Source organism: Oryctolagus cuniculus, chromosome 2 (assembly GCF_051225735.1).
Source record: "Oryctolagus cuniculus isolate XC-2025 breed Fujian yellow rabbit chromosome 2, ASM5122573v1, whole genome shotgun sequence".
In the NCBI taxonomy this organism is placed as follows: Eukaryota; Metazoa; Chordata; class Mammalia; order Lagomorpha; family Leporidae; genus Oryctolagus; species Oryctolagus cuniculus.
The window spans coordinates 169,003,897-169,031,533 of NC_142868.1; the positions used below are offsets into that span (position 1 = coordinate 169,003,897).

The 27,637-nt window shown below is 37.4% G+C and overlaps 1 protein-coding gene across 2 annotated transcripts in view; it reads left to right on the plus strand.

Moving 5' to 3' along the window:
• Positions 1 to 27,637, plus strand: part of SOS1 (SOS Ras/Rac guanine nucleotide exchange factor 1) — a 134,326-nt gene that overhangs the window by 65,416 nt on the left and 41,273 nt on the right. For both annotated transcript variants that reach the window (XM_051842966.3, XM_051842967.3), the window contains exons 6-8: positions 1,060 to 1,203; positions 14,282 to 14,392; positions 14,473 to 14,571. In XM_051842966.3, coding sequence (XP_051698926.1) covers positions 1,060 to 1,203; positions 14,282 to 14,392; positions 14,473 to 14,571 — 354 coding nt within the window. The remainder of the gene's footprint in view (positions 1 to 1,059; positions 1,204 to 14,281; positions 14,393 to 14,472; positions 14,572 to 27,637) is intronic.

The window sequence follows — 27,637 nt, forward strand, 5'->3', positions numbered from 1 at the left end:
GATAAAAGTGTCCTGTATCTTGATTACAGTGATAGCTACAAATGTAAATAACTGTATAAAATCTCCAAAAAGTGTGTTGAAGATAGGTATATATTGTTGTATATGAACCATGCCTCAAAGTTGATTAGACAAATTGTAATCACTGATAAAAATAATCAAATCAAATAATAGTAACCAGTGGATTTTAATATAGTGGTACAAAAACAGTATATTTTCAGAGTCCATATTGCAGCTAACTGTAAGAAACGACTAATTGTTGAATGTTGATATAGTACCATAGAAGATTATTTGCTTATATATGAAATGTCCATTATAGGCAAATTCATATAAACAGAAAGTAGAATAGTACTTGCCAGAAAAGAGAAATGAAGAGTGAGTGGTGCTAGTGGGTACAGGATATCTTCTGGGGGTAATGAAATGTTCTAGAATTTGATAGTAGTGATGCAACACTGTAAATATACTAAAAGCTATTAAGTAGTAAATACATTTTATAATGATAAGTTTTATGATGTGTGAATTATATTTAAATAGAAGAATTACACAGAGAAAGAAAAGAATATCCACAAATACTTGAATAGACTATTAAAATACCTCCCCTCTTTTCTAACTACATATTTGTATAAAGCTATATTTTGTTCATATATTAAACCAAAACAAATTTATAACAGCAGACTGAATGCAGAAATAGATATGCAAATCCTGCTGTCTCTTATTATTAGAGATTTGCATAAATTTAAATGAAATGCTATTCTTCTAAATATTTCCTTTTTGTTGTTTTAGAAAAATAGTTACTTTTCATTAAATGATATTTATATCGACATGTAATAGGCCTTTTTTTTAAAGAAATGCTTTGAGAATTTCTTGGTTTTAACTTCTAATATGACAAATATTGTTATTTATAGTTATAAACAGAACATTTTTGTAATCTTCATAAGTCATTTAAATTTCTCACTGTCTACCATGTTGAATTTTGTGATTATAAAGACTGGCTCAGAATTTTTATTATTACTCAATAGCCTAACTGAATTGATGTGTTTACCCCCCACTCCTTCCCTACAGGATGTAGAAAATATATTTAGTCGTATAGTAGATATACATGAACTTAGTGTAAAGTTACTGGGCCACATAGAAGACACTGTAGAAATGACTGATGAAGGCAGTCCCCACCCATTAGTAGGAAGCTGTTTTGAAGACTTAGCAGAGGTAAGTACTTCAATTATATATCAATCAAATCTATGTAAGGGCCTACATTTGCATTAAAATTAGAACTCTTCATTTTTATTTCCAGCTGAAGTCATTAACTGCTGAATATCTGTTACTGCCCCTTCCTCATTGGGTCATTCTTAGCATTTCTTTCTATTATCTTATCAAACATAAAAAGTGACTCATTAATTATAGAAAAGCACATTCCAAAGCAGGAAGGCATTACAGCTGATACCCATTGGTCTACTGTAAAATCTTATATGGCAAAGCTTTACAGAAAGTCAGTAAATGACCTATTGCTGAAGGTGCCGCAGAACTTCAGTCTGGGGTCAGATTACTTGTGTTCCAATCTAAGCTTTGCTACTTACTAGTTGTGCAGCTATGAACAAGTTGTTTCACTTTTCCTAAACTTCCATATCTTTATTTGTAAAGTGAGGATAACAGGACTCATACTTTTTGTGATGACTGAAGAACCTCTCTGAAGTATTTAGCTAACTATCCTTACACAGTAATGTACTCAGTATGTGATAATTGCATTATTACTTAGAATTAGAGGAATGAAGTGAATGGGAAAATCAGGTCTAGAGCCTGGATGAGTCAGGTACCCTGGGTAGAAAAGTGATAAAAATGCTCCTTCATGGGCATTTCACGTGCTAAGGTATGCGAGTTAGTCATAGCAAGCTAGTGTTGAAAGTCATTCTGGCTCTTATTCTGCTTTGCTTTTCTTTCTTTTAAGATTTATTTATTTGAAAGGGAGAGTTACAGGGAGAGGGAGAGAAAGAAAAAGAGAGAGAGAGAGAGAGGTCCACTATCTGCTACATAATCCCATTTGTAGGAAGACCAAAAATATGTGAAACTATCCTTAGGAATAGAGGTTAGAACAGTGGTTGGGGAACATAAAAGAGCTTTCTGGATGCTACAAAAGTTCTGGATTTTTATCTAGGTGGTGGCTAAACAGAAGCATTATATACATATATGAAAATTTTTCTAATATTGTATAACTTATACCTCAATGTATGGAAAATGAGGGAAAGTAAATAAAATTTCAAGCATACAGTGACCAAGAGAGATTATTACCAATAAACTCCCGTTACTAGATGTTTAATTAAAGTTATTCTTTGGCAAGTTGTATTCAGAGGGAAGTCAGTAAATACAATAATTTAATAGTGGAAGGAAATTAGTAAATATGGTGGTAAATTTCTTAAATTGAATAGTTTAAAAACCAAAATTTTATTTTGTCTTATTTTGTCTATAACTTCTAGGCATCAGTTATAAAATATACAGTGTGTAAAGTGGATTTTAATAAAATAACCCTAAACTGTGAAAAAATATATATATAAACATTTTTTTTTAAAAATTTAGGAACATCATATAAGGAATAGAAATACTACCTGTAGCTTATAATATACAGAGAGGAAAAAAAGAACTATAATAGTACTTTTTTTCAATTCCACTGATAATAGGAAAGGAAAGTGAAACAAAGAGAAACAGCGATAAAAGAAAATAATATGATATAAATAAATGAACTACCTTAGTAACTCAGTATATCTAAAATTATGAAATTGAGTCTACTTTAAAGATAGTAATTATCATATTTATAAAAATTCATTTTGTGAGACTGCCATTGTGACATGGCAGGTTAAGCTGCTGCCTGTGACCCTAGCATCCCATAGTCGGCTGCCTCACTTCCAATCCAGCTCCCCTGCTAATATGTCTGGGAAAGCAGCAGAAGATGGCCCAAATACTTGGCCCTTCCTACCCATGTGGGAAACCCAGACGGAGCTCCTGGCATCAGCTTGGCTTAGCCCTGGCCATTGCAGCCATTTGGGGAGTGAACCAGTGACTGGAAGATCTCTCTCTCTCTCTTTCTCTCCTCTCTACTCTTTCCTCTCCCCTCTCTCCCTCCCTCCCTCCCTCTCTTTCTCTCTGTGCAACTCTGCCTTTCAAATAAATTATCCTTAAAAAGAAATCCATTTTGTGCAGTTTACAAGAAATGTACCTAAAATACAATCATAGAAATATTTAAGATAAAGAAATGGAAAAATCACTTCATATAAAAATAAATCAAAGGAAGCTGATATATCATTATTAGTTGAAATTAATTGATACAATTAAAGTAAGCTTTGAGGGAAAAATAGAATACTGTTTAATAGTAAAAGGAACAGTATCATGAAGATATAACAACCAGTGGGTATTCACTTGATTAAAAGCTTCAAAATATATCAGGGAAAAACTAACAGAATTACAAGGAGAAATGGAAAACTTCACTATCACAGCAGGAAATTTTCAGACATCTCTTTTAGAAATTAATATATCAAACAAAAAATTATTAAGGCTATAGAAAGTTAGAATAACAAAGTGAATAGGTTTAATCATGTGTGTGTATGTATAAAATATAACTCCTATAGAGAGACTAGAGTCTTTCCAAGAGATGGTATAAAAGTTGATCATGGGGCTGGCGCCGTGGCTCAATAGGCTAATCCTCCACCTTGCGGCGCCGGCACACCGGGTTCTAGTCCCGGTCGGGGCGCCGGATTCTTTCCCGGTTGCCCCTCTTCCAGGCCAGCTCTCTGCTGTGGCCCGGGAAGGCAGTGGAGGATGGCCCAAGTGCTTGGGCCCTGCACCCCATGGGAGACCAGGAGAAGTACCTGGCTCCTGCCTTCGGACAGCGCGCCAGCCGTGGCAGCCATTGGAGGGTGAACCAACAGCAAAAGGAAGACCTTTCTCTCTGTCTCTCTCTCTCACTGTCCACTCTGCCTGTCAAAAAAAAAAAAAAAAAAAAAAAAAAAAAAAGAAGTTGATCATGGTATTAGATCAAAAAAGGAAGTCTCAAATTTCTTTTTTTTTTTTAATAAAGATTTATTTATTTATTTGAAAGTCAGAGTTACACAGAGAGAGGAGGAGAGGCAGAGAGAGGTCTTCCATTTGCTGGTTCACTCCCCAGTTGGCTGCAACAGACAGAGCTGCGCCGATCCGGAGCCAGGAGCCTCCTGCCTCTCCCACATGGGTGCAGGGGCCCAAGGACTTGGGCCATCTTCTACTGTTTTCCCAGGCCACAACAGAGAGCTGGATTGGAAGTGGAGTAGTTGGGACTTGAACCGGTGCCCCTATGGGATGCTGTACTGCAGATGGCGGCTTTCCCCAATACACCACAGCCCCTCAAATTTTGAATAATATCCTACAGACCATCTTTCCAACCACAAGAAATTAAATTAGACATCACAGTAAAAAGGTTTTTAAATGAATGGAAACCTTAAAAATGAATTCTAAATATCTCATGAACCAAAGAGGCAAATGACAGTAGTGAAAATCACAAAATATTTGAAACTGAACAGAAGTGAAAATACTAAATGCTAAACCTGGTAAGATGTTGCTGTTTTGTCCATTTAGGCTGCAGTAACAAAATACCACAGACTGGGTAATTTATATCAACAAAGTTTATGTCTTACAATTTCAGAAGCTGAGAAGTCCAAAAAACAAGGCACCGGCAGGTTTGGAGTTGGTGAGGACCTGATATCTGCCTGCAAGATGGCAGTGCCTTGGTGCTGCGTCCTCACCTGGGCATGGGAGCACTGTGTGCAACCTGCAGCCCTGTAGAAGGGTGCCAGGCACATTCACAAAGGCCACTTAGTCACCTCCTGGAGGACACCCTCCTATATTGTTTCATTGAGACTAAGTTTCAATGAATTCTGTAGGAGACACCATCGTTCAAACCATAGTAGCAGCTGAAGCAGTGTAGAGAGAAACTTAGTTTTGCACATTTTTAAAACAAAATATGAATAATTTAAAATAAGTGAGTTGAGCTTTTAATACAAGAAGCAGGAAAGATATGAGCTCAAATTTCAGAGCATTTAAACAGTAGTAATAGGAGAACAAAATTAGTGAATTTGAGAACAAGTAATAGACATGATAAAACCTCCTAAGGTCAGTCAAAAAGGAAAAGGGGAACCACATTAAAAACAGTTATCAAAAAGAAGAAATCCCTACTGATAGAAATATGTTAAGTCATGGAAGAATTCTAAGATACACTTCAAAATTTTTGAAACTGTGATTAGTTATTAAAAGTTATAAAAGAGGAAAATTGACTTAAGAAAAAGATGGTCTTAAGTTACAAAATTGAAAATTTTTTTTGAGAGAATTGGTAAGTCAAAATATTTCAACAAATGGCTTGAGTCATATACCAGGTGTTAAGAGTTTTACCAATATTCAAAGAACATTTACTGTTTTCCAAATTGTCCAGTGAATAGGAACATGAAGAACAACTCAAGTTTATCAGGATTATATATTACCAAAACTAGGTAAGAACTAGATAAAAGTATGAAACATTCTTACATGTTAATACAACTAGCAAAGAAAATTCATGTTTATAATACAATAAAACAGTATGGCTCAGTATTATATGTCTTAGGAAATTCTTAAATTTTTTGACATTTAAAAAATTTTAATGTAATATTTCACATTAATAGGTTAAAATTTCAACAAGGAAGAAAAAGAGTTCGATGAAACTAGACATTCATAAGTTTCTTTACAGTGTTGGACAGACAGGGAATAGAAGTGAGCTTTCTTAATGTAATAAAGGATATTAATAAAAAAACCTGTAAGAGATACAGTGCATAATGGCAAAAAGGAATAGATAGGACAACCTAGTCCTATTAGTTGTCATTGTGATTGACTATATAGCAAATCCAAGAAAATTCCTATATTATTAGAACTGGTAGGCATGTTCAGTATAGTTGTTAGATTAAAAGATTAGTATATAGAAATTGATTGCCAAGGGTGGATGTTTGGCCTACCCATTAACATGCAGGTTGAGATGTCCATAGCCCACATAAGAGTACTGGGATTTCCTTTCCACATCCAGTTCCTGATTCCAGTCTCTTGGTAATGTGGACTCTGGGGAACATCAGTAATGAGTCAAGTTTTTGTGTTTCTACTACACACCCAGCAGACCTGGACTGAGTTCCCTGCTTCATGGCCTTCCTCCCCTGGCAGCTCTGGGAATTTGGAAAGTAAACTAGTGAATGGGAGAACATTAGCTTGTGTTTTTATTTTTAATAGAAAGCTTTTAGTTAATAAATACAAATTTTATAAGTACAACTTTTGGATTATCGCGGTTCCTTTCCCCATCCTGCCCTCCCACTCCCAAACCATCCCACCTCCTACTCCCTCTCCCATCCCATTCTTCATTAAGATTCATTTTTAATTATCTTTATATACAGAAGATGAACTCTATACTAAGTAAAGATTCCAACAGTTTGCACCCACACAGACACACAAAGTATAAAGTACTGTTTGAAGACTAATTTTACCATTAATTCTCATAGTTTAACACATTAAGGACAGAGGTCCTACATGGGGAGCAAGTGCACAGTGACTCTTGTTGATTTAACAATTGACACTCTTGTTTATGATGTCAGTGATCACCCGAGGCTCTTGTCATGAGCTGTCAGGGCTTTGGAAGCCTCTTGAGTCTACAAACTCTGACATCATTTAGACAAGGCCATAATCAAAGTAGAAGTTCTTTCCTCCCTTCAGAGAAAGGTACCTCCTTCTTTGATGGTGCCTTCTTTCCACTGGAATCTCACTCACAGAGAGCTTTCATGTAGGTAATTTTTTGCCACAGTGTCTTGGCTTTCCATGCCTGAATGCTGTCATGGGCATTTTAGCCAGATCCGAATGCCTTAAGGGCTGATTCTGAGGCCAGAGTGCTGGTTAGGGCATTTGTCATTCTATGAGTCTGCTGTGTAACCTGCTTCCCATGTTGGATCTCTCCTTTTTAATTCTATCAGTTATTATTAGCAGACACTTGGTCTTATTTATGTGATCCCTTTGACACTTAATCCTATCTTTATGATCAGTTATGAACTTAAACTGATCACTTTAACTAGTAAGATGGCATTGATACCTTCCAACTTAATGGGATTTGGAGTCTCATGGCAGGTTTTTAGCTTTACCCATGGGGTAAGTCCAAGGGAACGTGTGCCAAACTGTACATCTCCTCCCTCTTTTATTCCCACTCTTATTTTTAACAGGGATCAATTTTTGATTGGATTTAAACACCTAAGTAAAGTTAAAACACATAAGAATTCAATGAACAATGGTATTAGAGAACACTAGCTTGCTTGCTTGATCTCTCTCTCCAAAAAAAAATTAGTAGCATTACTGTTCTGAGTTACAATTCATTTAACATACAATATGAAAGTGAAAAGATAAACGAGACTGTAGGGTAATCAGAAATAAATCTCAAGAAAATGCAAGACCTTTGTTAAAATCATAAAATAATTATATTCATAAGGAAGATATGAATAAATGGAAGTTCATACCATGTTCATGGATGGAGAGACTCAGTATTGTAATGATGTTAATTGTCCCCAGATCTGTAAATCCAGTACATGGAAAGTTGATCTCAAAATTGATATGTAAGAATGAGGGACAGGGCCAGCACTGTGGCGTAGCAGGTAAAGCTGCCACCTGCAGTGCCAGCATTCCATGTGGGAGCCAGTTCAAATCCTAGCTGCTCCACTTCCTATCTAGCTCTCTGCTATGGCCTGGGAAAACAATTGAAGATGGCCCAAGTCCTTGGGCCCTTGCACCTGCTTGGGAGACCTGGAAGAAGCTCCTGGCTCCCACCTCCAGCCATTGCAGCCATTTGGGGAGTGAACCAGTGGATGGAATACCTTCTCTCTCTTTCTCTCTCTTTGCCTTTACCTCTCTGTAACTTTGCCTTTCAAATAAATAAATAAATCTTAAAAAAAAGAAAAGAATGAGGGACAAAAATAACAGTTGTGAGGAAGAACATTTTCAAGGGACTTCTATCACATATTAAACCTATCACATTAGGAAGCCACACTAAATGAATGTAGTATTGGTGCAAGTGTAGATGAATAGGCATTGGAACAGGACAGAGAGTCCTGAGAAAACATTAAACATTTATATACTCACTCCTGGTATGAGACAGAGACAACTTTAATTAGTATGGGGATGGGGGGGGGGGTGTCAAAACTGATTGTGTATATGGAAGAACATTCTGTAGCTCACATAATTCACAAAAAGTTCTCAATAGATTGCAAATTTGAAAATGGGAAAGTAAGACTTTAGAAGTTAAAAAAATATATGGCACATATATTTATGACTTTGAGGTGAAGGGTTTCTTAAAGATCACATAGTGCAAACTATAAAGGAACTGATTAAGGGTTTACAAGGTCTGTCTAAGAAGACATCATAAAGCCATAAGATAGGCACAAAAGAATGAAGTTGGACCCTTACCTCCTATCATATACAAAATTTAACTCAAAATGGAGCGAAGACCTACTATAAGTATTAGAGTTATAAATTTCTTGGAAGAAAACAGGCATAAATCTTGATGGTCTTGGATTTGCCAATAGATTCTGAGATATAACACAACAGAAGTTTGTACTTTAAAATTAAAATTTTTGTGCTTCTAAGGACACCTTCAATAAAGTGAGAAGACAGGCTGGTGTGTCGTAGCAGGCTAAGCCTCCACCTGTATCACTGGCATACCGAATGGGTGCTGGTTCAAGTCCCTGCTGCCCCTCTTCTGATCCAGCTATCTGCTCTGGCCTGGAAAAGCAGAATTGGATGGCCCTGCACCCATGTGGGAGACCCGGAAGAAGCTCCTGGCTCCTGGCTCCTGATTGGCCCAGCTCCAGCCGTTGCAGCCATTTGGGGAGTGAACCAGTGGATAGAAGACCTTTTTCTCTATCTCTCTCCCTCTTTCAGTCTGTAATTCTTCTTCTCAAATAAATAAAATAAATAAAATCTTAAAAAAAATTAAAGTGAGAAGAGAGCGTACAGAAAGGAAGGAAAAAATTTGTAAATCATACAATGTATCAGATAAGGATCTAGGGTTCAGTGTATATAAAGAACTCTTATAAAAAGCTAAACAATGCAATTAAAAAATGGGCAAGTTATTTGAATAAACATGTCTCCAAAGAAGATACACAAATGGGCAACAAGCACACAAAAAGATGCTCAACATGGTTACTCATTAGGGAAACACAAATCAAAACCACTATATGCTATCACTTCATGCCTACTAAGGTAACTAGAATTAAAAAAAGAAAAGAATGTACCAAGTGTTGATGAGGATGTGGAGAGACTGGAACACTCTTATGTTGCTGATGGAAATGTTACTGCTATAGAAAACAGTTTGTTGGTTCTTTAAAAAGTTAAGCATAGAATTACCATATGATCAAACATTTTTACTCCTAGGTATCTTCTCAAAAGAACTTAGAGCAAAGATTCAGATACTTATATACCAGTACTCACAGCATCACAATTCACAATAGGCAAGAGGTAGAAACAACCAACATTTCCATGAAGAGATGAATGGCTGAAATGTGATATAAGGGTACTTCAAAAAGTACATGAAAAATGGAATTAAAAGATAAGTTTAGTATCAAAAAAGTTGAATCCATGTGTAGTGCTTTCATAATACACATTTTACATGAACATTTGAAGACCCCTTGTATGCATAGTTTCAGGATTTTTTTTTTTTTTTTTTTGCACAAAAACAAAAATCTTCTAATCTGTTTTCCGTGAACTTTTTGGCATTCCCTAGTAAAATCAAAGTATTTTATAGCCTTAAGGAGTGACATTCTAATACATGTACATACTACAACCTGGATGAACCTTGGAAATAGTATGCTAATGCAATAAACCAGTCACAAAAGGCTACATGATATGTGATTGTAGGCACATAAAATATTCAAAATAGACATGCATAGACACTAAATTAGTGGTTGCCTACGGATGAGGGGGATGAAGTGATTGGGAGGTAATAGCTAAAGAATGTGTGGTTTCTTCAGGGGATGATGTAATGCTTTTTAAAAATTTTTTTTGCTTTAAAAATTTTTGCAAAAAGATGTTTCTATTCAAAAGGCCGAGGAACAGAGTAAGAGAAGGTGAGTGGGTAGGTGCAGAGGGAAAACAAAGAGATCTTCTACCTGCTGGTTCATTCCCTAAATTCCCACCTCAGCTGGGGTTGGGCCGGGCTGAAGCCAGCAGCCAGGAACTCCATCTAGGTCTCCTTTGTGGGTAGCAGGGACCCAAGTATTTGCACCATCATCTGCTGCCTCCCAGGCACATTACCAGGAAGCTGGATCAGAAGTGGAAGAGCTGAGATTTGAACCAGGCACTCTTCTATGGGATGTGGGTCTCCCCAGTAGCCTACCCCAATGAAAATGTTTTAAAATTATTGTGAAGATGGTTGCGCAATTCTGAGAATGAATAGTATGATATGAATTATATATCAACCAAACTTTAAGAGTAGTTTTATTTTTTAAGGCTTTTATTTGTTTTATTTATTTGAGAGACACAGACAAAAAGACAAGACAAGAGGTCTTCCATCCGCTGATTCATTTCCCAAATGTCCTGAATAGCCAAGACTGGGCGAGGTTGAAGCCAGGAATCAGGAACTCCAATCACATCTCCTACATGGGTGGCCAGGACTCAAATACTTGCAACATAATCTCCTGACTCTCAGGGTTTGCATTATCAGGAAGCTAGAATCAGAAGCTGAACCCAAGCATTCCAGTATGGGTTGCAGGCTCCCAGGGTGCATGTTAATGTCTGCCTGTTTCAAAAGCCTTTTTTTTTTTTTTTTTTTTTTGGAAATAAAGTAGAAGCCAGTGTTTGGAACAGCAGTTATGACAGCACTTGGATCAGCTGCATCTCATGTCGGAGTGGCTGAGTTCATGTTCCAGCTGCAATTCTGATTTCAGCTTATTGCCAATGTGCATCTAGGGAGAGCAGCAGCTGCTGACTCAAGCAGGTTGAGTCCCTGCACACATGTGGGAAACCCAGATTGAGTTCTAGGCTCCTGGCTTGGATCGGGCCCAGTCCCAGGTATTGCAGACATTTGGGGAAGTGAAGCTGATGGGCTGATGGGAGGTTTTTATCTGTCTGTCTCGCTTTCTGCCTTATGAATAAATAAAAATAAATGCATAACATTTAAAAAAAAAGATTTATTTATTCAAAGGGCAGAGTTAGAGAAAGTCTTTCATCCACCGGTTTATTCCCCAAACAGGTGCAACAGCTGGGGCTGGGCCAGTCCGAAGCAAGGGCCGGGAGCTTCTTTGGATTTCCCACATTGGTGCAGGGGCCCAAGGACTTGAGCCATCTTCTTGTGCTTTCCCAGGCCATAGCAGAGAGCTGGATCAGAAGTAGAGCAGCTGGGACTCGAACTGGTGCCCATATGGGATGCTGGCACTGCAGGTGGTGGCTTTACCCTCTATGCCATAGCACCAGCTCCAATACAAAACTTTTTTTTTTAAAGAAAGTAATGGTTCTGTTTGGCACAATGATAAAACACTGCTTAGGGTGCCCTATCCAATTTTGTAACATGTGGGTTTCCCTTCTCTACTTCCTATTCTAGCTTTCTGCTAATGTGTACCTTGGTAAGGAGGCATTGGTGAATCTTCAAGTACTTGTGCCCCTGCCACCCATGTGGGAAACCCAGATTGAATTCCTGGCTCCTGGCTTTGGCCTTGTTTAGCCCTGGCTATTGTAGAATTTGAAGAATGAACCAAGAGATGGAAGATCTTTCTCTGTATTACAAATGAACAGAGAATGAAGAAAAGCTAACAGAAATAGTCAAAGACTATTAACTTGCATTTCTCAGAAGATAGGTCTAAATGGCCAACAATCAGAAGAGTAGATTTTCAACCTAAAATAATCAGGGAGATGCATATAATAACAAGACTTATAAAAATCTCACGAAATTGTTAAGTCTGATTTTGCCAAATGAAGGGACCACTTGGATAAAGTCATTGCTGGTGAACATTTTAATAAAACCATGTAAGCAGCTTCCCCTTGTAGTTTATATGCTTTAAAAATATTCATATGCACACACAAAGATGTATACCAAGTATTAATTACAGGATTATTTATACATGTGAAAAACAGGAAACAGTCTTGACTGCCCATCAATAAGACTGGATTAAATAAAATTGATATATTGGTAGAGTAGGATATTATATGAAGTTTTAAAGTAAACAAAGGAACTACATGACTCAAACAGTGGTAAATTTTGAAAGAAACTTTTAGTATAAGAAGTAACTTACAGAAGAATAAACATATTCTGATCTTTACATGTTGGAAAGCATGCAAAACAATGCACTGCTTTATTTCTATATAATCTACGACCTATATAATCATGATATAAAAATGTGGAAATGATAAAGTTCAGATTCGAGATAGTGACTACTGGGGATTTGTAGGAGGGACTTGTGAAAGGGAACCTACAAAAACCAATTATATCCATATTGTTTTGTTTCTGTTTTTAAAAAAAGCTGAGGCAAGTATTGTAAAACATGGAGCTTTTTTGAGCTAGAAGGTGGATATAGGTAGATTAGGTTAAGCTGTTCCCTATAGGTTACTGCCAATTGTATGTGTTGGTAATTAAATTTTGTCAGTGGCTCTTGTGTTACATCTTACCACTGAACCGATCATAAAATCACTAACTCATACCTTGGATTCTTAGGAGTGCTTCCCATTTTACAAATTCGTCTTCAAGAACAGAACTAAATGATGAGAGTTTGTATTACTAGTTAATTGTCAATTTCACTCTCTTGAGAGTAGCTATTTTGGAATGGTAATACCAGCTACCATATATTCAGTATTACCTTGTACGAGACACTGTAATAAACATGTATGACATCTCTGAATTCCTAAAACAACCCTGTAAAGTAGAAAATATCTGCATTTAGAGTAAGCAGTTTGTTGAAGGTCACACAGCTAATAAGTAGTGAAGTCAGAATTGAAACCTGAGTCCCCAGAAGCCCCTGCCTTTACACCACAGCACTGTGTAAAGCCTTTATTTTATCTGTGTCATACAACTGTGTAATAAATTGGGGCTTATTGAAAGAGAAAGGCAAACTTGGTTACTTCCTATGATAATGATAATTTGCAGGCCCAAGATAAAAGTATCCCATCAAAGTTTTACTCTTCTTCCCCATCCACTCTATTCATCCCCGTCTCCTTGTTGTCGTTATTGTTGAGACCTTACTCTCCATTTCTATAATATGTACAATGGACTGCAATTTCTGGTGTTTAAATTATAGAAATTTTTAGTTGGCAGTTGAAGGAGTAAAAATTGGGAAATGAACCAGGATCCTGCTGAAGGAATCCAGGACTACTTTAAACTTTATTTGCTATGTTGCATTTCCTAACAGCCAGAATTTAGATCTCTCGATTTCTTATCTGCTGTTGTTACTATTCAGTCTTTCCTTAAGGAGCATCTAAATACAACATTAAGAGTAATTAATGATAAACGTGGTTTGTTCTAGATTCTTTCGTACCGCTTTCTACAACACTCTGCCACTAGATGTCCTCTTCCTCCTACTGGAATTACCTTTATGGTAATGAGCACTTGTCAGAATCTAGACCACTATCTTCTCAGCAGTTTTATACTTGAAATGCAGCAGAGGAGAGAAGAGAGGCCCTATGCCTTCTGCTGAAATCAAGATCTCTACTCTGTTCTTCATCAAGAATCACTGATACTCAGCTTTTTAGAATATATTACTAATAGGATACTAATAATGACAACATTTTTTGGCAACATGATTGTTTTGTGAAATCTGTAATAAATACTAGATGGTATAAATTGTTATATCTGTTTTATATGAGTTTAAAAGTCTGCTATGAAGAAGAAAAAAGACAAATGTGTGATACCAGTATTCCTAATGTTCACACTTTACCTGGTTGTGAATATCTATATTCTTTATTGTTCAAGTGAAGCTTCATTTGTTTTCTAGAACCAAAATTCTGCCCCCTTATGGCCATGTCTGTTGGTCATACCCTACTAGAATCCTTTAATGAGAGGTGTCAAATGTATAAAGATTCTATTTCTCACCAAAATGAAGTGATTTACTCTCTTAAGAATAGCTAGATGTATTGTATTAAAATTATAGTTAATATCCATATAATTTTTGTTTAGGGACATATTAAAGAAATATATAATTGTGCTGGCATAGAAATGCTCATAATTTAATCTTGCTATCATATGTTTTACTTTGGAAAGAGATTATGTATGTTCTACTTTGTTTGTTTTTCTAAGGAATTGGCATTTGATCCATATGAATCGTATGCCCGAGATATTTTACGACCTGGTTTTCATGATCGTTTCCTTAGTCAATTATCAAAGCCTGGGGCAGCACTTTACTTGCAGGTATAGTAATTTTAAAATCAAGATGTACATATGTCTGAAAAGTAAACTTTAAAAAAAAATCCAATCACTTTCTTTTCTAGTCAATAGGCGAAGGTTTTAAAGAAGCTGTTCAATATGTTTTACCGAGGCTACTTCTAGCCCCTGTTTACCACTGTCTTCATTACTTTGAACTTTTGAAGGTAAGAAAACTCTTCCTTGCTGTTTACAAAATATTTAAATGTGTTGATGTCTTTTTACCACTGTGTTTGTAAATTATTATGTGAGCTTGTGTGCACATTATTGTGTAGCCATTTTCTTTTTCCAGTTAAGAAGCAAATGGAAATAAGTATGTAAGAATGACATTTTTTTTCTCTGATTTTATTAGTAAATTTCAAAGCACTTGTCAGCAGTTTTATCTTATGCCCTTAGTTCTTGTTCACATGGTGGATAATTAGAAGCAACCTTGGATTTATGCATCCAGTTCTTCCCTGGGGACCTCAGTAGATTCAGGGACTCAAATAAGGGACCTGGTGTGAAGATAAGGCTGAAGACAGTGGGGAAGGGTGATTCACCTGGTTTCATAGCTCAAGCTTGCAACTGTCTCTGTGAAACTGCTTATCTTTTAGAGTGAATTTGTATAATCCAGGTAAAAGTCCCCATTTTGAGCTGGTGTTTTGTTTATAGTGGGTTAAGCTGCAGCCTGCAATGCCAACATCCCATGTAGGCACCAGTCTGTGTCCTGGTTGCTCCATTTCCAGTCCAGCCTGTGCCTGGGAAAGCAGTGAAAGATGATCCAAGTATTTGGTCCCCTGCACCCATGTTGAAGACACCAGTGAAGCTCCTGCCTTTGGCCTGGCCCCAGCCCTGGTCATTGCTGCCATTGGGGAGTGAACGAGCATGGAAGATTATCTCTCTTTGTCTAGCCCTCTCTCTCTGTAACCTTGCCTTTCAAATAAATAAATAAATAAATCTCTTTTTTTTTTTTTTGTAAAGAAAAAGTCCCATTGATCCCATGTGATCAATTTGGAATTGATCACAATTCAAAATATTAAGAAGCAGTGACCAAAAGGAAAACATTTTGCCTTTTTTCTTTTCCTATTATACACTGAAATTAAGGAAAAGGGAAGCCTTAATTTGGATAAATTATAATTCAAGTGGTGTAGTTGTGTTATTCTTTTTATTCTTAATGAACTAACCCTGTAAAACATGTATTAATACTGTTATTATTTTTGTAACTTTTATGTGAATGTTTCCTCAAAGAAAAATTGTGGCTAATATCAGGATTCTGTTATACAGAATGTATTATAAGAAATCATACTTATAATTTTAGGAGCAGATGTTGAAATGAGGTCTCTTTTTTTTTTTTTTTTTTTTTTGATAGGCAGAGTTAGACAGTGAGAGAGACAGAAAGGTCTTCCTTTTTCCATTGGTTCACCCCCCAAGTGGCCACTATGGCCAGCGCGCTGCGCTAATCCGAAGCCAGGAGCCAGGTGCTTCCTCCTGGTCTCCCACGTGGGTGCAGGGCCCAAGGACTTGGGCCATCCTCCACTGCGCTCCCAGACCGCAGCAGAGAGCTGGACTAGAAGAGGTGCAACCGGGACAGAATCCTGCGCCCCAACTGGGACTAGAACCCGGTGTGCCGGCGCCACAGGCAGAAGATTAGCCTAGTAAGCTGTGGCACCAGCCAGTTAAATTTCTTCAGTAGGACGTTTGACCTGGGAAAGGACTAAAGGAGTTAAAGGGTAATATTTAATCACTAGGCAGAATTACACTGGACGTAGCAATCTGTTCACTGCAAACAGTACGCAGTATAAGGTCTTTGTTAATATGTAATGATTATTTTAAGAGAATAATCAAGTGGAAGTGTTTGGCATATAAAGTCTTTATAAAGATTTCATTTGACTAGCCATAGTCATAATGGGGGTGTAAAAACAGTTTTATTATACAGAATTTTTCTTTGTAGTGATTTCTCTAAGGGGATTTTTACCTGAGTGTATAATGTAATTCTGAAGGATTCAAAGGCCATGTGAACCCTCAAAGCAATTATCAATTTATAATGAAGAGCAAGAAACTTTGGATAAAGGTTGAAAAAAGCTATAAAACCCAGTCACCTCAATAATATGAGAAAGTAACTATGGGTATTAATTTCTCAAAATACAGGTAATTAAGATTTCTAAAACTGTAACTTGTAAGTACATCAGTCAGTAGTTTAAAAGATTATTACTGACATAAGTATGAATGTCTCTGATTGCTATTATTGCTTAAGTTACATTGTAGAATTAGTAATATATGAGGCAGGAAACTGCCTGATTAATCCGTAGACTCTGATCACTCCTTTTTATTCTGCATTCCCTCAGCCTCAACATACTATTTGGATTTACATTTCCTTTGCTAATAAGTTGTTTATGTATTTTCATTCAGCAGTTTTTTATTTTTTTATTTATTTTTTTTTTTTTTTATTTTTTTGACAGGCAGAGTGGACAGTGAGAGAGAGAGACAGAGAGAAAGGTCTTCCTTTGCCGTTGGTTCACCCTCCAATGGCCGCCGCGGTCGGCGCGCTGCGGCCGGCGCACCGCGCTGATCCGATGGCAGGAGCCAGGAGCCAGGTGCTTTTCCTGGTCTCCCATGGGGTGCAGGGCCCAAGCACCTGGGCCATCCTCCACTGCACTCCCTGGCCACAGCAGAGGGCTGGCTTGGAAGAGGGACAACCGGGACAGAATCCGGCGCCCCGACCGGGACTAGAACCCGGTGTGCCGGCGCCGCTAGGCGGAGGATTAGCCTAGTGAGCCGCGGCGCCGGCCATTCAGCAGTTTTTAAAAGTATATTCTGTGAGATGCTAGTCCCATGACATTTATGAACAAAGTTGAAGGAGTGGATATTCAGTGGTCAAATATATTTTGGGGAACATTGCATCTTTAAATATACTCTTAGATATTTTCAGTATACAATATTAAAACCTTTGCAAAATTCTGCAATAAAGCAATCTAATTGTTTTCTAGGATTTCCCAAATCAGTTACATCATGAAACTCTTTTAAAATGTAGTTCTTTTATAACTGCTACTTAAAGAAACTACCACAGTGAAGTTTTTCCATCAAATGAAGCATAGGACCTTTAAGCTCTTATGCGTCTGACACTATTTTCTAACTACGTGATTCTTACTACTTCTAGATTGGTTTTTTCTTTCTGGGAGTTGGATGCTACCCCAGGTATCAGTCTAAACTTGGTAATTCTGGACTTAACAATGATTGCATAAAATCGGAGCAACTGGAGGTAGCAAAACCCATTGACGTCAAGTAGCAGTTGGAAACTAGCCTTACTTTATCCATGGGTGGAGTGGCTTTGGAAAGTCCATTAGACTGAATAGAAGTCTGCTATTTCTTCTTGTGTTCTAGCCCATAGCCTACCAGCTGTGTGGCTTTTGACAAGTCATTATACCTTTTTTTGAGTCCTGATTTTCTTATTTGTGAAATGCTTACCTCACTGAGTTGTTCTGTCAAACAAAATTATGTTAAATACTTTATATATAGTAAAGAATATAATATTAAGTATTGCCAGAGCAATTATTTGGTGCAGTGGTTAAGGCACTGCTTGGGATGCCCACATCGCATATCTCAGTGCCCGTGTTTTAGTCCTGACCACTCTGCTTCCAGTTCAGCTTCCTGTTAATAATGCACAACCCTGGGAGGCAATAGGTGATGACTCAAGTACTTAGGTTCCTGCCACCCACATGGGACACCCAGATTGATTTTTAGGCTCCTGGATTCAGCCTGGTCCAGCCTTGGCTATTGCAGGCATTTAGAAAGTAAGTCAGCAGATGGAAGAAATTGCTCTCTTTCTTTCAAATAAATACAAAGAAAATAATTAAGTTTTTAAAAGTATTATCATTACTAGATATTTCTCTTCTTGTCGTGTGGATATTTTAATATTTTATTCCCTGTTCTCTCACTACTTCCTCCCAATGCTGTCTACCCAAATCTACTTTTTCCTCTGTTCCCTGTCTTTGTTGATCAGTTCAGATCCCTTCACCTGAAGTAGTTATACCATCCTTGCTTCTTATTCTTTTTCCCTTATTAGCAGATCCTCACTATCTGAATCTCATCACATCTCTTCATAGAACTTGTCCATTTTGTCTGCCTTAGTTTTAGACTGTGTGTTCCATGGGGAATGAACCTGAGCCCTATTTACATTATTTTTGAATCCTTATACCTTGCATAGTCTCTGGTATTTAGGCATTCAGTTAATGCCTTATAGGGACTGGCATTGTGTTGCAGCGAGTTAAGCTACCATCTTCAAGATGCTGCCATTCCATGTGAGCACCAGTTCAAGTTCTAGCTACTGTGCTTCCAGTCAAGCTCCCTGCTAATGCACCTGGGAAAGCAGCAGAAGGTGGCTCAAGTGTTTAGGTCCCTGCCACCCATGGGAGTCCTAGGTAGAGTTCTAGGTTCCTGGCTTCAGCTTGGCCCTGCCCTGGCTGTTGCGGCCATTTGGAGAATGAACTAGCAGATGGAAGATAATTCTCTTTCTCTGTGTCTCTGTCCTTCCCTCACTTCCTATAACTCTTCCTTTCAAATAAATAAACACACCTTTAAAAAAATAAAATAAATGCCTCATGAAAAAATAAATGGCGAGGCCAGCACTGTGGCATAATAGGTTAAGCATCTGCCTGTGGTGCCAACATCCCATATGGGTGCCAGTTCAACTTCTAGCTGCTCCACTTCCTGGGAAAACAGTAGAAGATGGCCCAAGTGTTTGGGCCCCTAAACCCAAGTGGGAGACCCAGAAGAGGCTCCTGTCTCCTGGCTTTGGATCGGCCCAGCTCTGGCTATTGCAGCTTTCTCTCTGTCTCTCCCTCCCTCTGTCTATAACTCTGCCTCTCAAGTTAAATAAATAAATCTTTAAAAAATAAATAAAAAGATAAATTTTTAAAAATGAATGGCAAACTTTTCTTTAGAATTCCTACAAACATATTATATATTAAAAGAAGTTTAAAATTTTATGTAATTAGATTTATTTTGGAAACTTAGGTAGAATGCCTTAAACTTAACAAATTTGAAAGAAAATTCAGCTATTAATAGATTAAGACTTTCAGATTTGCAGAAATGGAATAAAATGGTGATTACTAGAGGTTTAGGGGGGAGTTGGGGAGATGTTGGTCAAAGGACACAAAATTTTCATTGGAAAGAATAAGTCAAGAGATTTTATTGTACATTGTGGTGACTATAGTTGATAGCAATATATTGTATACTTGAAAATTGCTGAGTAGGTTTTAAGTTCTTATAAGAAAATTAAGTCTATGAGATAAGGGATATATTAATAGCGTAATTTACCCTTTCCACAATGTTTACATACATCAAAGCATCATATTGTGCAATATAAATATATCCAATTTTTATTTTCCAGTTAAAATAATAACACAAAATAGTATGACTTTAAAACTTCTTAAGCTGGGCTGGCACCACAGCTCACTAGGCTAATCCTCTGCCTGCAGTGCCAGCACCCCGGGTTCTAGTCCCGGTTGGGGCACCGGATTCTGTCCTGGTTCCTCCTCTTCCAGTCCAGCTCTCTGCTGTGACCCGGGAAGGCAGTGGAGGATGGCCCAGGTCCTTGGGCCCTGCACCTGCATGGGAGACCAGGAAGGAGGAAGCACCTGGCTCCTGGCTTTGGATCGGTGCAGTGCGCTGGCCGCAACAGGCCAGCCATAACAGCCACTCAGGGGGTGAACCAATGGAAAAAGGAAGACCTTTCTCTCTGTCTCTCTCTCTCACTGTCTAACTCTGCCTGTTCAAAAAAAAAAAAAAAAAAAAAAAAACCTTCTTAAGCTGGAAAAAAAATCCCTTCTTTCGTCAGTTAACATTAGAGGTTGAATCTTTGTACCCTTTGATTAACTTAAAAGTTAAAGTTAAAATTTTATAAAGTAAAAAATGTTCCATTTTTATCTTCTTGTAAGCTACATTGCTTCAAATTTGATTTTCTGTGTGTTTACTTTACTTTATTAAAAAATGTTGACTTGTTCTTTAGGACTAAGTAAATATGTTGACAGATATTTTGAAGGTTAGGAAATTAATACAAAAGTCTGGTTCAACAAAATGTTAACCTTTTCTTTGTTCTTTAAAAATAAGATTTTATCACCCCAAGTTATATCCAGAGAAGTATTAGAAAAGATTGTCCAGACGTCTTAGAAATAATTAACTTCCTAGAAGATTACCATATTCCCTTTCTGATATGCTGAGTCCGTGGAACCTAAGAAAAAGCAGGTTTCCTTCTATTTAAAAAATGAAGTTGAGGGGCTGGCATTGTGGCACAGCAGGTTAAGCCACTAATTGGGATGCTGTCATCTATACTGGAATGCGTTATTCAAATCCTGGCTGCTCTGCTTCTCATCCAGTTCCTGCTGATGCACCTGGGAAAAGCAGTGGATGATGGCCCAAGTAGTTGAATCCCTGCCAGGGAGACCAGGATGGAGTTCCTGGCTCCTGGCTTTAGCCTGGCCCAATCCCTGCTGCTGAGACTATTTGGAGAGTAAACCAGTGAATGGAAGATGTCTCTCTCTGTCTTTCCCTCTCTTTCATGTTACTCTGCCTTTCCAGTAAAATAAATATTTAAAAAAAAAATCAAGTTGAAATTTTTATTGTTATGTATACTTTATTAGTATATTGGTTTCCTACATCTACCGTATCAAAAGTTCACAAACTGAGTGGTTTAAGAACAGAATATATTCTTTCACTGTTGTGGGAAGTAGAAGAACCAAATCAGGGTGTGGCCAGGGCTCTGCTTCCTCCAAAGCCTCCTGAGAAGAACCCTTCTTGCCTCTTCCTAGCTTCTGGTGACCCCCGAAATCCTGGGCTTAACTGATGCTGTGTCTCCATCTTCATGTCTTCATATTTTTCTCCGTGTGTCTGTCCAAATTTTCGTTTCTCTCTTTTTTTCTTTTTAAAGAGTTTTTATTTATTTGAGAGTAGAGTTACAGAGAGGGACAGACAGACAGAAAGGTCTTCCATCCACTGGTTCAGTCCCCAAATGGTCGCAACAGCCATTGGAGCTGGGCTGATTTGAAGCTGGGAGCCAGAAGCTTATTCTGGGTCTCCCACGTGGGAACAGGGGCCCAAGCACTTGGAAGGCCATATTCTACTGCTCTCCCAGGCCGCAGCAGAGCTGGATCAGAAGAGGAACAGCCAGGACACAAACCGGTGCCGGCGGCAGAGGCTTAGCCTACTATGCCATGGAGCCAGCCCTCTCTTTCTTTTATGACACCAAGTCAGTGGATTTAGGGCTCAACCTTAACCCAGTGAGGCCTCATTTCAACTTGTGTATATCTGCAAAATATACTATTTCCAATAAGAACACAGGCATAGGTACTGGCAAGGGTTAGAACTTGAATTATTTTTGGTGGTACACAATTCAATCCATAACAATTAGTTTTTGATATACTATAAAAATTACATTCATTTTTTCCTGATTCTCCAATGTCTATTAACTTTCTTAAGCTACATTAGTCTAATTATTATTTCATCTTTAGATTTTAAAATTTAATGTTAGTTAAAAATCTGGTGAAAATCCAACAACTATGTTTTTTCAGTTGATGAATTATAGGTCAGTAAAAGCTTTTGAGAATACAAAATTGCTAATATAAACATCTGAATAGACTAAGGGTATATAATTGGTGTTGGGTTGTTACATGTGCTTTCTCTTGAAAAATAATTGAGTATTTAACACTTAAATCTCTATACCTTTTAAAGTTTCCATTGATAATAAAAAGTACAACCTCAGCAAAATAATTGAGGAAAAATCATGTCCAGGTTTAATTTTAACATATTATAACAGACATGTATTTTTAGATAATACTAAGAACCAATGGAGTAGGTTTTGTAGTGGCTATTAATTTACTGTAACATTGCAGTATTTATCTTGATCACAAAATTTATTTTAGAAACTAAAGACTAATCTGAATGCTTATATGGTTGGACTCTTGCTGTTAAGTTTTAACATTCATTTTCTAATATTCCTTGTTTTTTATGTACCAGACTGACTTTAAAGAATACTCCTTAACTCCCCCAACCCAGTTTTTTGTTAATATCACAAATATCACAAATACTACACCCCTAAATGCTTGAGTATATGAATTGTAGGAAAGAGAAAAAGACAAAAATTTAGCTCCGAATACTGCAGCAAATGTGGAAAACTTAAATAGGGTCAAGAACAAAGAAAAGTCAGAAGAGCGAGCCTTTTTTCTCCCTGTGTCATCTTTTTATTTTAATGCTACATAAAACAATTTGGAAAAGGCAAGTATGAATTGCACTATATGAGGTACTTTAAACACCCACTGGTGCCCTTTTCATAATGTGCCAAAAGCTCTCTGTAGGGAAATATGTCTGCAGACTTCTACTAAAATATCTCCTAGGCAATGGTTAACAGTTTTGATTTGCTGTTTTTCCAGTTTGGAAGTTCAGTAGTATAAACTATCCTCTATGCTAGATAATTGCTTTAATCTACTTTTCTTTCATATTCTCTACCTGGTTTATTTTAATTTCTACAGCTTCAAATCACTAATTTTAGACTGCCAATGAACTGATGTCTTAATAGCAGCAGTAAGAGCAGCTTTGGAAAACAGTTTTTTCTCAGTATCATCAAAATAAGCCCAACAGAACCTCCACCTAGTATCTGCTTGAGTCTAACTGGTATTGGATCTGACAACGGATGTTGAATGTCTAAAATTAAACATAGGAGAGTAACTACTTGAGCCACTGTAAATAAATTGTTATAATATTTCAATTTTTAATTTTAAATCAACTGCCATGAGGAATATGGCAATTTTTTTTCTCCGATAAGCACAGAGAGGTGATTTTGAAAGTTTTGTTTTCATAAATGAGTTATCCTAATACTTTTTTTACAGTTGATTGCCAGTTTAAAATTTCATACCTCAAATTTTATTTTAGTTAGTGTTATCCTTTCTCGCTGTGTCTTTTAGGTGTGCTGCTACAATCAAAGAATGGTTAACATATTTGAATGTCATTGCCTTTCTTCCCCTCAGCCTTTAATGAAATGTTTGATAACTTGGCCAAGAGTCAAGAACAGAAAACTTATGTTACTCAGCAGTTGGTTAATAATTTGGATAGCATTTTATACATACATTAAGAGGGTTAACGAATCAAGCTTTCTCTTTGTGTATTTTCTGTATTGCAATCTACTCTACTATCCCACTGAAAAGTATACAAGTAACCATTCCAAAGTCAAAACATGAACTTCTGTGTTCCCACATTTTGTGAACTCCTTATCTGTATACTTATAATGTGTATTTCTTGACTATATTTTGTCATCATGTACATTGCACTTGTTTGAATGAAATAGGTTTTATTTAGTGAATATATTCTAAATGGGTTTTTCAGAATTCATTCAGTTATTTGGGTTTATAATGGCAAGGTCTTTGGACTAAGAGTCAAGCAGTCTTAGGTTCTGGTCTTGCCTATCTGTGCCATCAGGTAAATGGTAGTTAGCATTTTATGTAATGTCATGTTAGATAAACTTAATTTCTGGAAATCAAAACATATGAATTAAAAACATATGAATTAAAATATTCCCTTTTTTCTTTTTATTTATTTGAGAGGCAGAGAAAGAGCAAGCACATACTCAAGTGAGCTCCCATCTGCTGTGTCAGTCCCAGATTCCCCCAACAACCTGCTAGCAGTGCAATCCAGGCTTCCCACATGGTAGCAGGGAATCAATTTCCTGAGCACTCACTGTTGCCTCGCATTAGCAGGAAGCTGTAGCCTGAGCTAGAGCCAGGACTCATACACAGTACTCCAGATCCAGGATCATGGTGTCTTATCCAGTGTCTTAGCTGCTGGACTGAGTGCTAGCCTCAAGGTGGTCCCTTTTTTAAAGAAAGGGAAGACATAATATATTTGTAAATGAACTCAAAATGCATCAGATGCAACAATTTCTTTTTAATATAAAACAATCTTGAGTTTTATTCTTCCCTTGGATACCTTTTTCCTTTTTTTTTGACAGGCAGAGTGGACAGTGAGAGAGAGAGACAGAGAGAAAGGTCTTCCTTTGCCGTTGGTTCACCCTCCAATGGCCGCCACGGCCAGCGCGCTGCGGCCGGCGCACCACGCTGATCCGATGGCAGGAGCCAGGAGCCAGGTGCTTTTCCTGGTCTCCCATGGGGTGCAGGGCCCAAGCACCTGGGCCATCCTCCACTGCACTCCCTGGCCACAGCAGAGGACTGGCCTGGAAGAGGGACAACCGGGACAGAATCCGGCGCCCCGACCGGGACTAGAACCCGGTGTGCCGGCGCCGCTAGGCGGAGGATTAGCCTAGTGAGCCGTGGCCCCGGCCCTACCTTTTTCCTTTGACAACTCCTTAAATTTAATCCTAAATATCTTGCAGGATTTTCTAGGAGAGAGATTTTGCACATTGCATATGTGTATTGTATATGCTTTATACCGTATTGACTACTGCCCATCTGCTTATTTCTCATGGACCAAGGACACAGGCACTGGTGAAAGTGGCTCCTTTATTGTAAAAAGATAAATTTTATGGTCTCTATGGAACGTCTAAGTTTTCACTGTGCTTTAGGATATGATTCCCTAGATGAGTTTAAATACAATCTCATATAAAGCTGTATAATCTTGGGATGTACTAATTTTTAAATCATTTAAATACGTTGCACTTATAAAATTATTGCTATTATACAATGTTCAGTAGGAACATATAGAAATTATATATTGAATATCACTTTTGTAATAAGAGGACACTGCTCTGTTCAGTCTCATTTACATATTAAGTGCTACTACTGTAGCCACTAACTCACCCCTTTGATGGGAGTTAGCTTGAATTATTCTATACCAGTGCTTAGTGTAAGTCAGCCGTGTTAAGTAAAAGAAACAAAAAATACTGACAAGTTCATTGTAATAAATTATACTGAAGTTTATTTAAAAATGCGTGCCTAATGCTATAAAAATAACATTTTAAAATTATTTTATCAGAAAAGTTTGAAATGTACTTTGGATTTGTAATTTTAAAAATATTAGCAATGTCTTTACTAGTATATTCTGTAGGCAAAACAGCTACAGTTAGATTGTAGATAAATAACTCAGAATAGAAAGTCAAATCCATGTCTAAATGAATTTTTCTTTTACAATATTTATATGTGTACTAGAATTGTGTATTTGTGTGACAATAGGTATATTTACCTGGATTAACATTTAAAAATTTCAAGGGAAAAAGGCATCTGGTATAGCAGTTAAGACACTGCCTTCATCTTAGAGTGCCTGGTTCTAGAGTCCTAGCTCTACCCTGTAGTCCAGTTTCCAGCTCATGTGCACCCTGGGATGCACAGGTGATGGCTCAAGAACATGGGTTCCTGCCACTCATGTAGGAAACCTGGATTGAGTTCCAGCCTTCTAGCTTTATCCTAGCCCAGCCTGGTTGTTGTGGGCATTTGGGAGTTAAACCAGTGGATGGGAGAACTCTGTTTCTCTCTATCTCTTCACTTCTTTTCAAATAGATACATTTAAAAAATTTTTAAATATTAAAGTTTCAGTATCCTGCCATATATTAATGTCAATTCTTTAAGACTGAAATATTGCCTTGAATATTTCTGGACTTTGCTTTTTTTTTTTTTTAATGTGAGATTTATTTTAATTATTTGAAAGACACAGTTACAGAGAGACAGAGAGCAGAGATCCATCCGCTGGTTCACTCTCTCCAAATGGCCGCAACAGCTAGGGGTGGACCAGATTGAAGCCAGGAGCCAGGATCTTCTTCAGGGTCTCCCATGTGGGTGCAGGGTCCCAAGGACTTGGGCCATATTCCACTGCTTTCCCAGGAGCATTAGCAGGGAGCTGGACTGGAAGTGGAGCAGCCAGGACTCAAACTGGTGCCCATATGGGATGCCAGTGTCCCAGGAGGTGGCTTTATCTGCTACCCCACAATGCCAGCCCCTGGACTTTGCTTTTGAATGATTAAATTCTCAAAAACTCATGAACTAGCTCATTCTTCAGTGGTACTTTTATTAAATTTGCCTTTTAAAAATGATTTATTTATTTGAAAGGTAGACAGAGGATGACAGGCAGACAACTGGAATCTCCTCTCCTGTGGTTTACTCCCCAAATACTTGCAGTTGTTGAGGCTGTCCCAAACCAAAGCCAGGAGCTAGGAATTTAGTCCAGATCTCCCATGTGGGTGGCAGGGACCTAAATACCTGCTGCCTCCCAGGATGTGCAATAGCAGGAAGCTGGAAGCAGGGCTCAGACTCAAAGAACTGCAGTATGTTTGCATAACTGCTGTGTCAAACATCTGCCCTGTAAATTTGCTTTTACTTAATACAAGGGCACTTCCAAAGGTTGGTGGGAAAATGGAATTAAATGATGTTTTTTAAAATTATTTATTTTTATTTGGGTGCCAAAATTTGTTAAATTGGTGAATGGTTTGCTCAATCATTTTTCCATGAAATATTTGATGATCCCCTCTTATGCACAGACTTAAAAAAAAGAAGGTATTTTTTGGCACCATAGTAAGCTTATCTATAATTCCTATAATATATTCATGTATTATAGGTGTGTTATCTGCTTTCTGTGTTTTCTGCTGCCTTTGAAGCTTAAGCTTAGGTTAATTTTATTTTGTTTCATTTTGTCTCCCATAATTCTGGCATACAGTGTAGAATGATAGGGTTGGAAAGTACTGAGAGATTACCTAGAATCCTGCCTTCAGCCTACCAGTAATGTTCACTAAGTAAAAGTCTGTCAATACCTGACCATTGGCTTTCTTTAATCTAGCTGGCCATAGTGCAAAGTAAGTAGAAGATATTTGATTATTTTTATTATAGGTATTTTCAAAAGTCTCTTATCCTTTGAAACTATTTTTATTACCCTTTTTATCAATTGAAGCAGCAAGGAATGTGTTGTTGAATCTTAAGGAATACCTCTTAAGAACATAAAACCCTTAAAGTACTAGTATACTAATGAATAATAAAGCTTTTTGAAAAGTAAGCTTTTTTATAAATTACTTTAAATATTTTCTTTTATGGTAGTGAGTAGGTAATCTTAATTGCATGAAGGTGGTATTGATAAAATGTTACTTCTTAACTTTACCTTTTTGGTACTCAGGTTTAGAAGGTTAGCTCTGGTCATACCTCAGTCAATTGCTTGTTTGGATTATAATCATTTTTTGTATTGGCAATTAGTAGTTATTGATAACTTAGTTCTTGTTAACTACAGACTTTCTGCTATACATAAATATGTGTGGTTGAATTTATGGATATATGT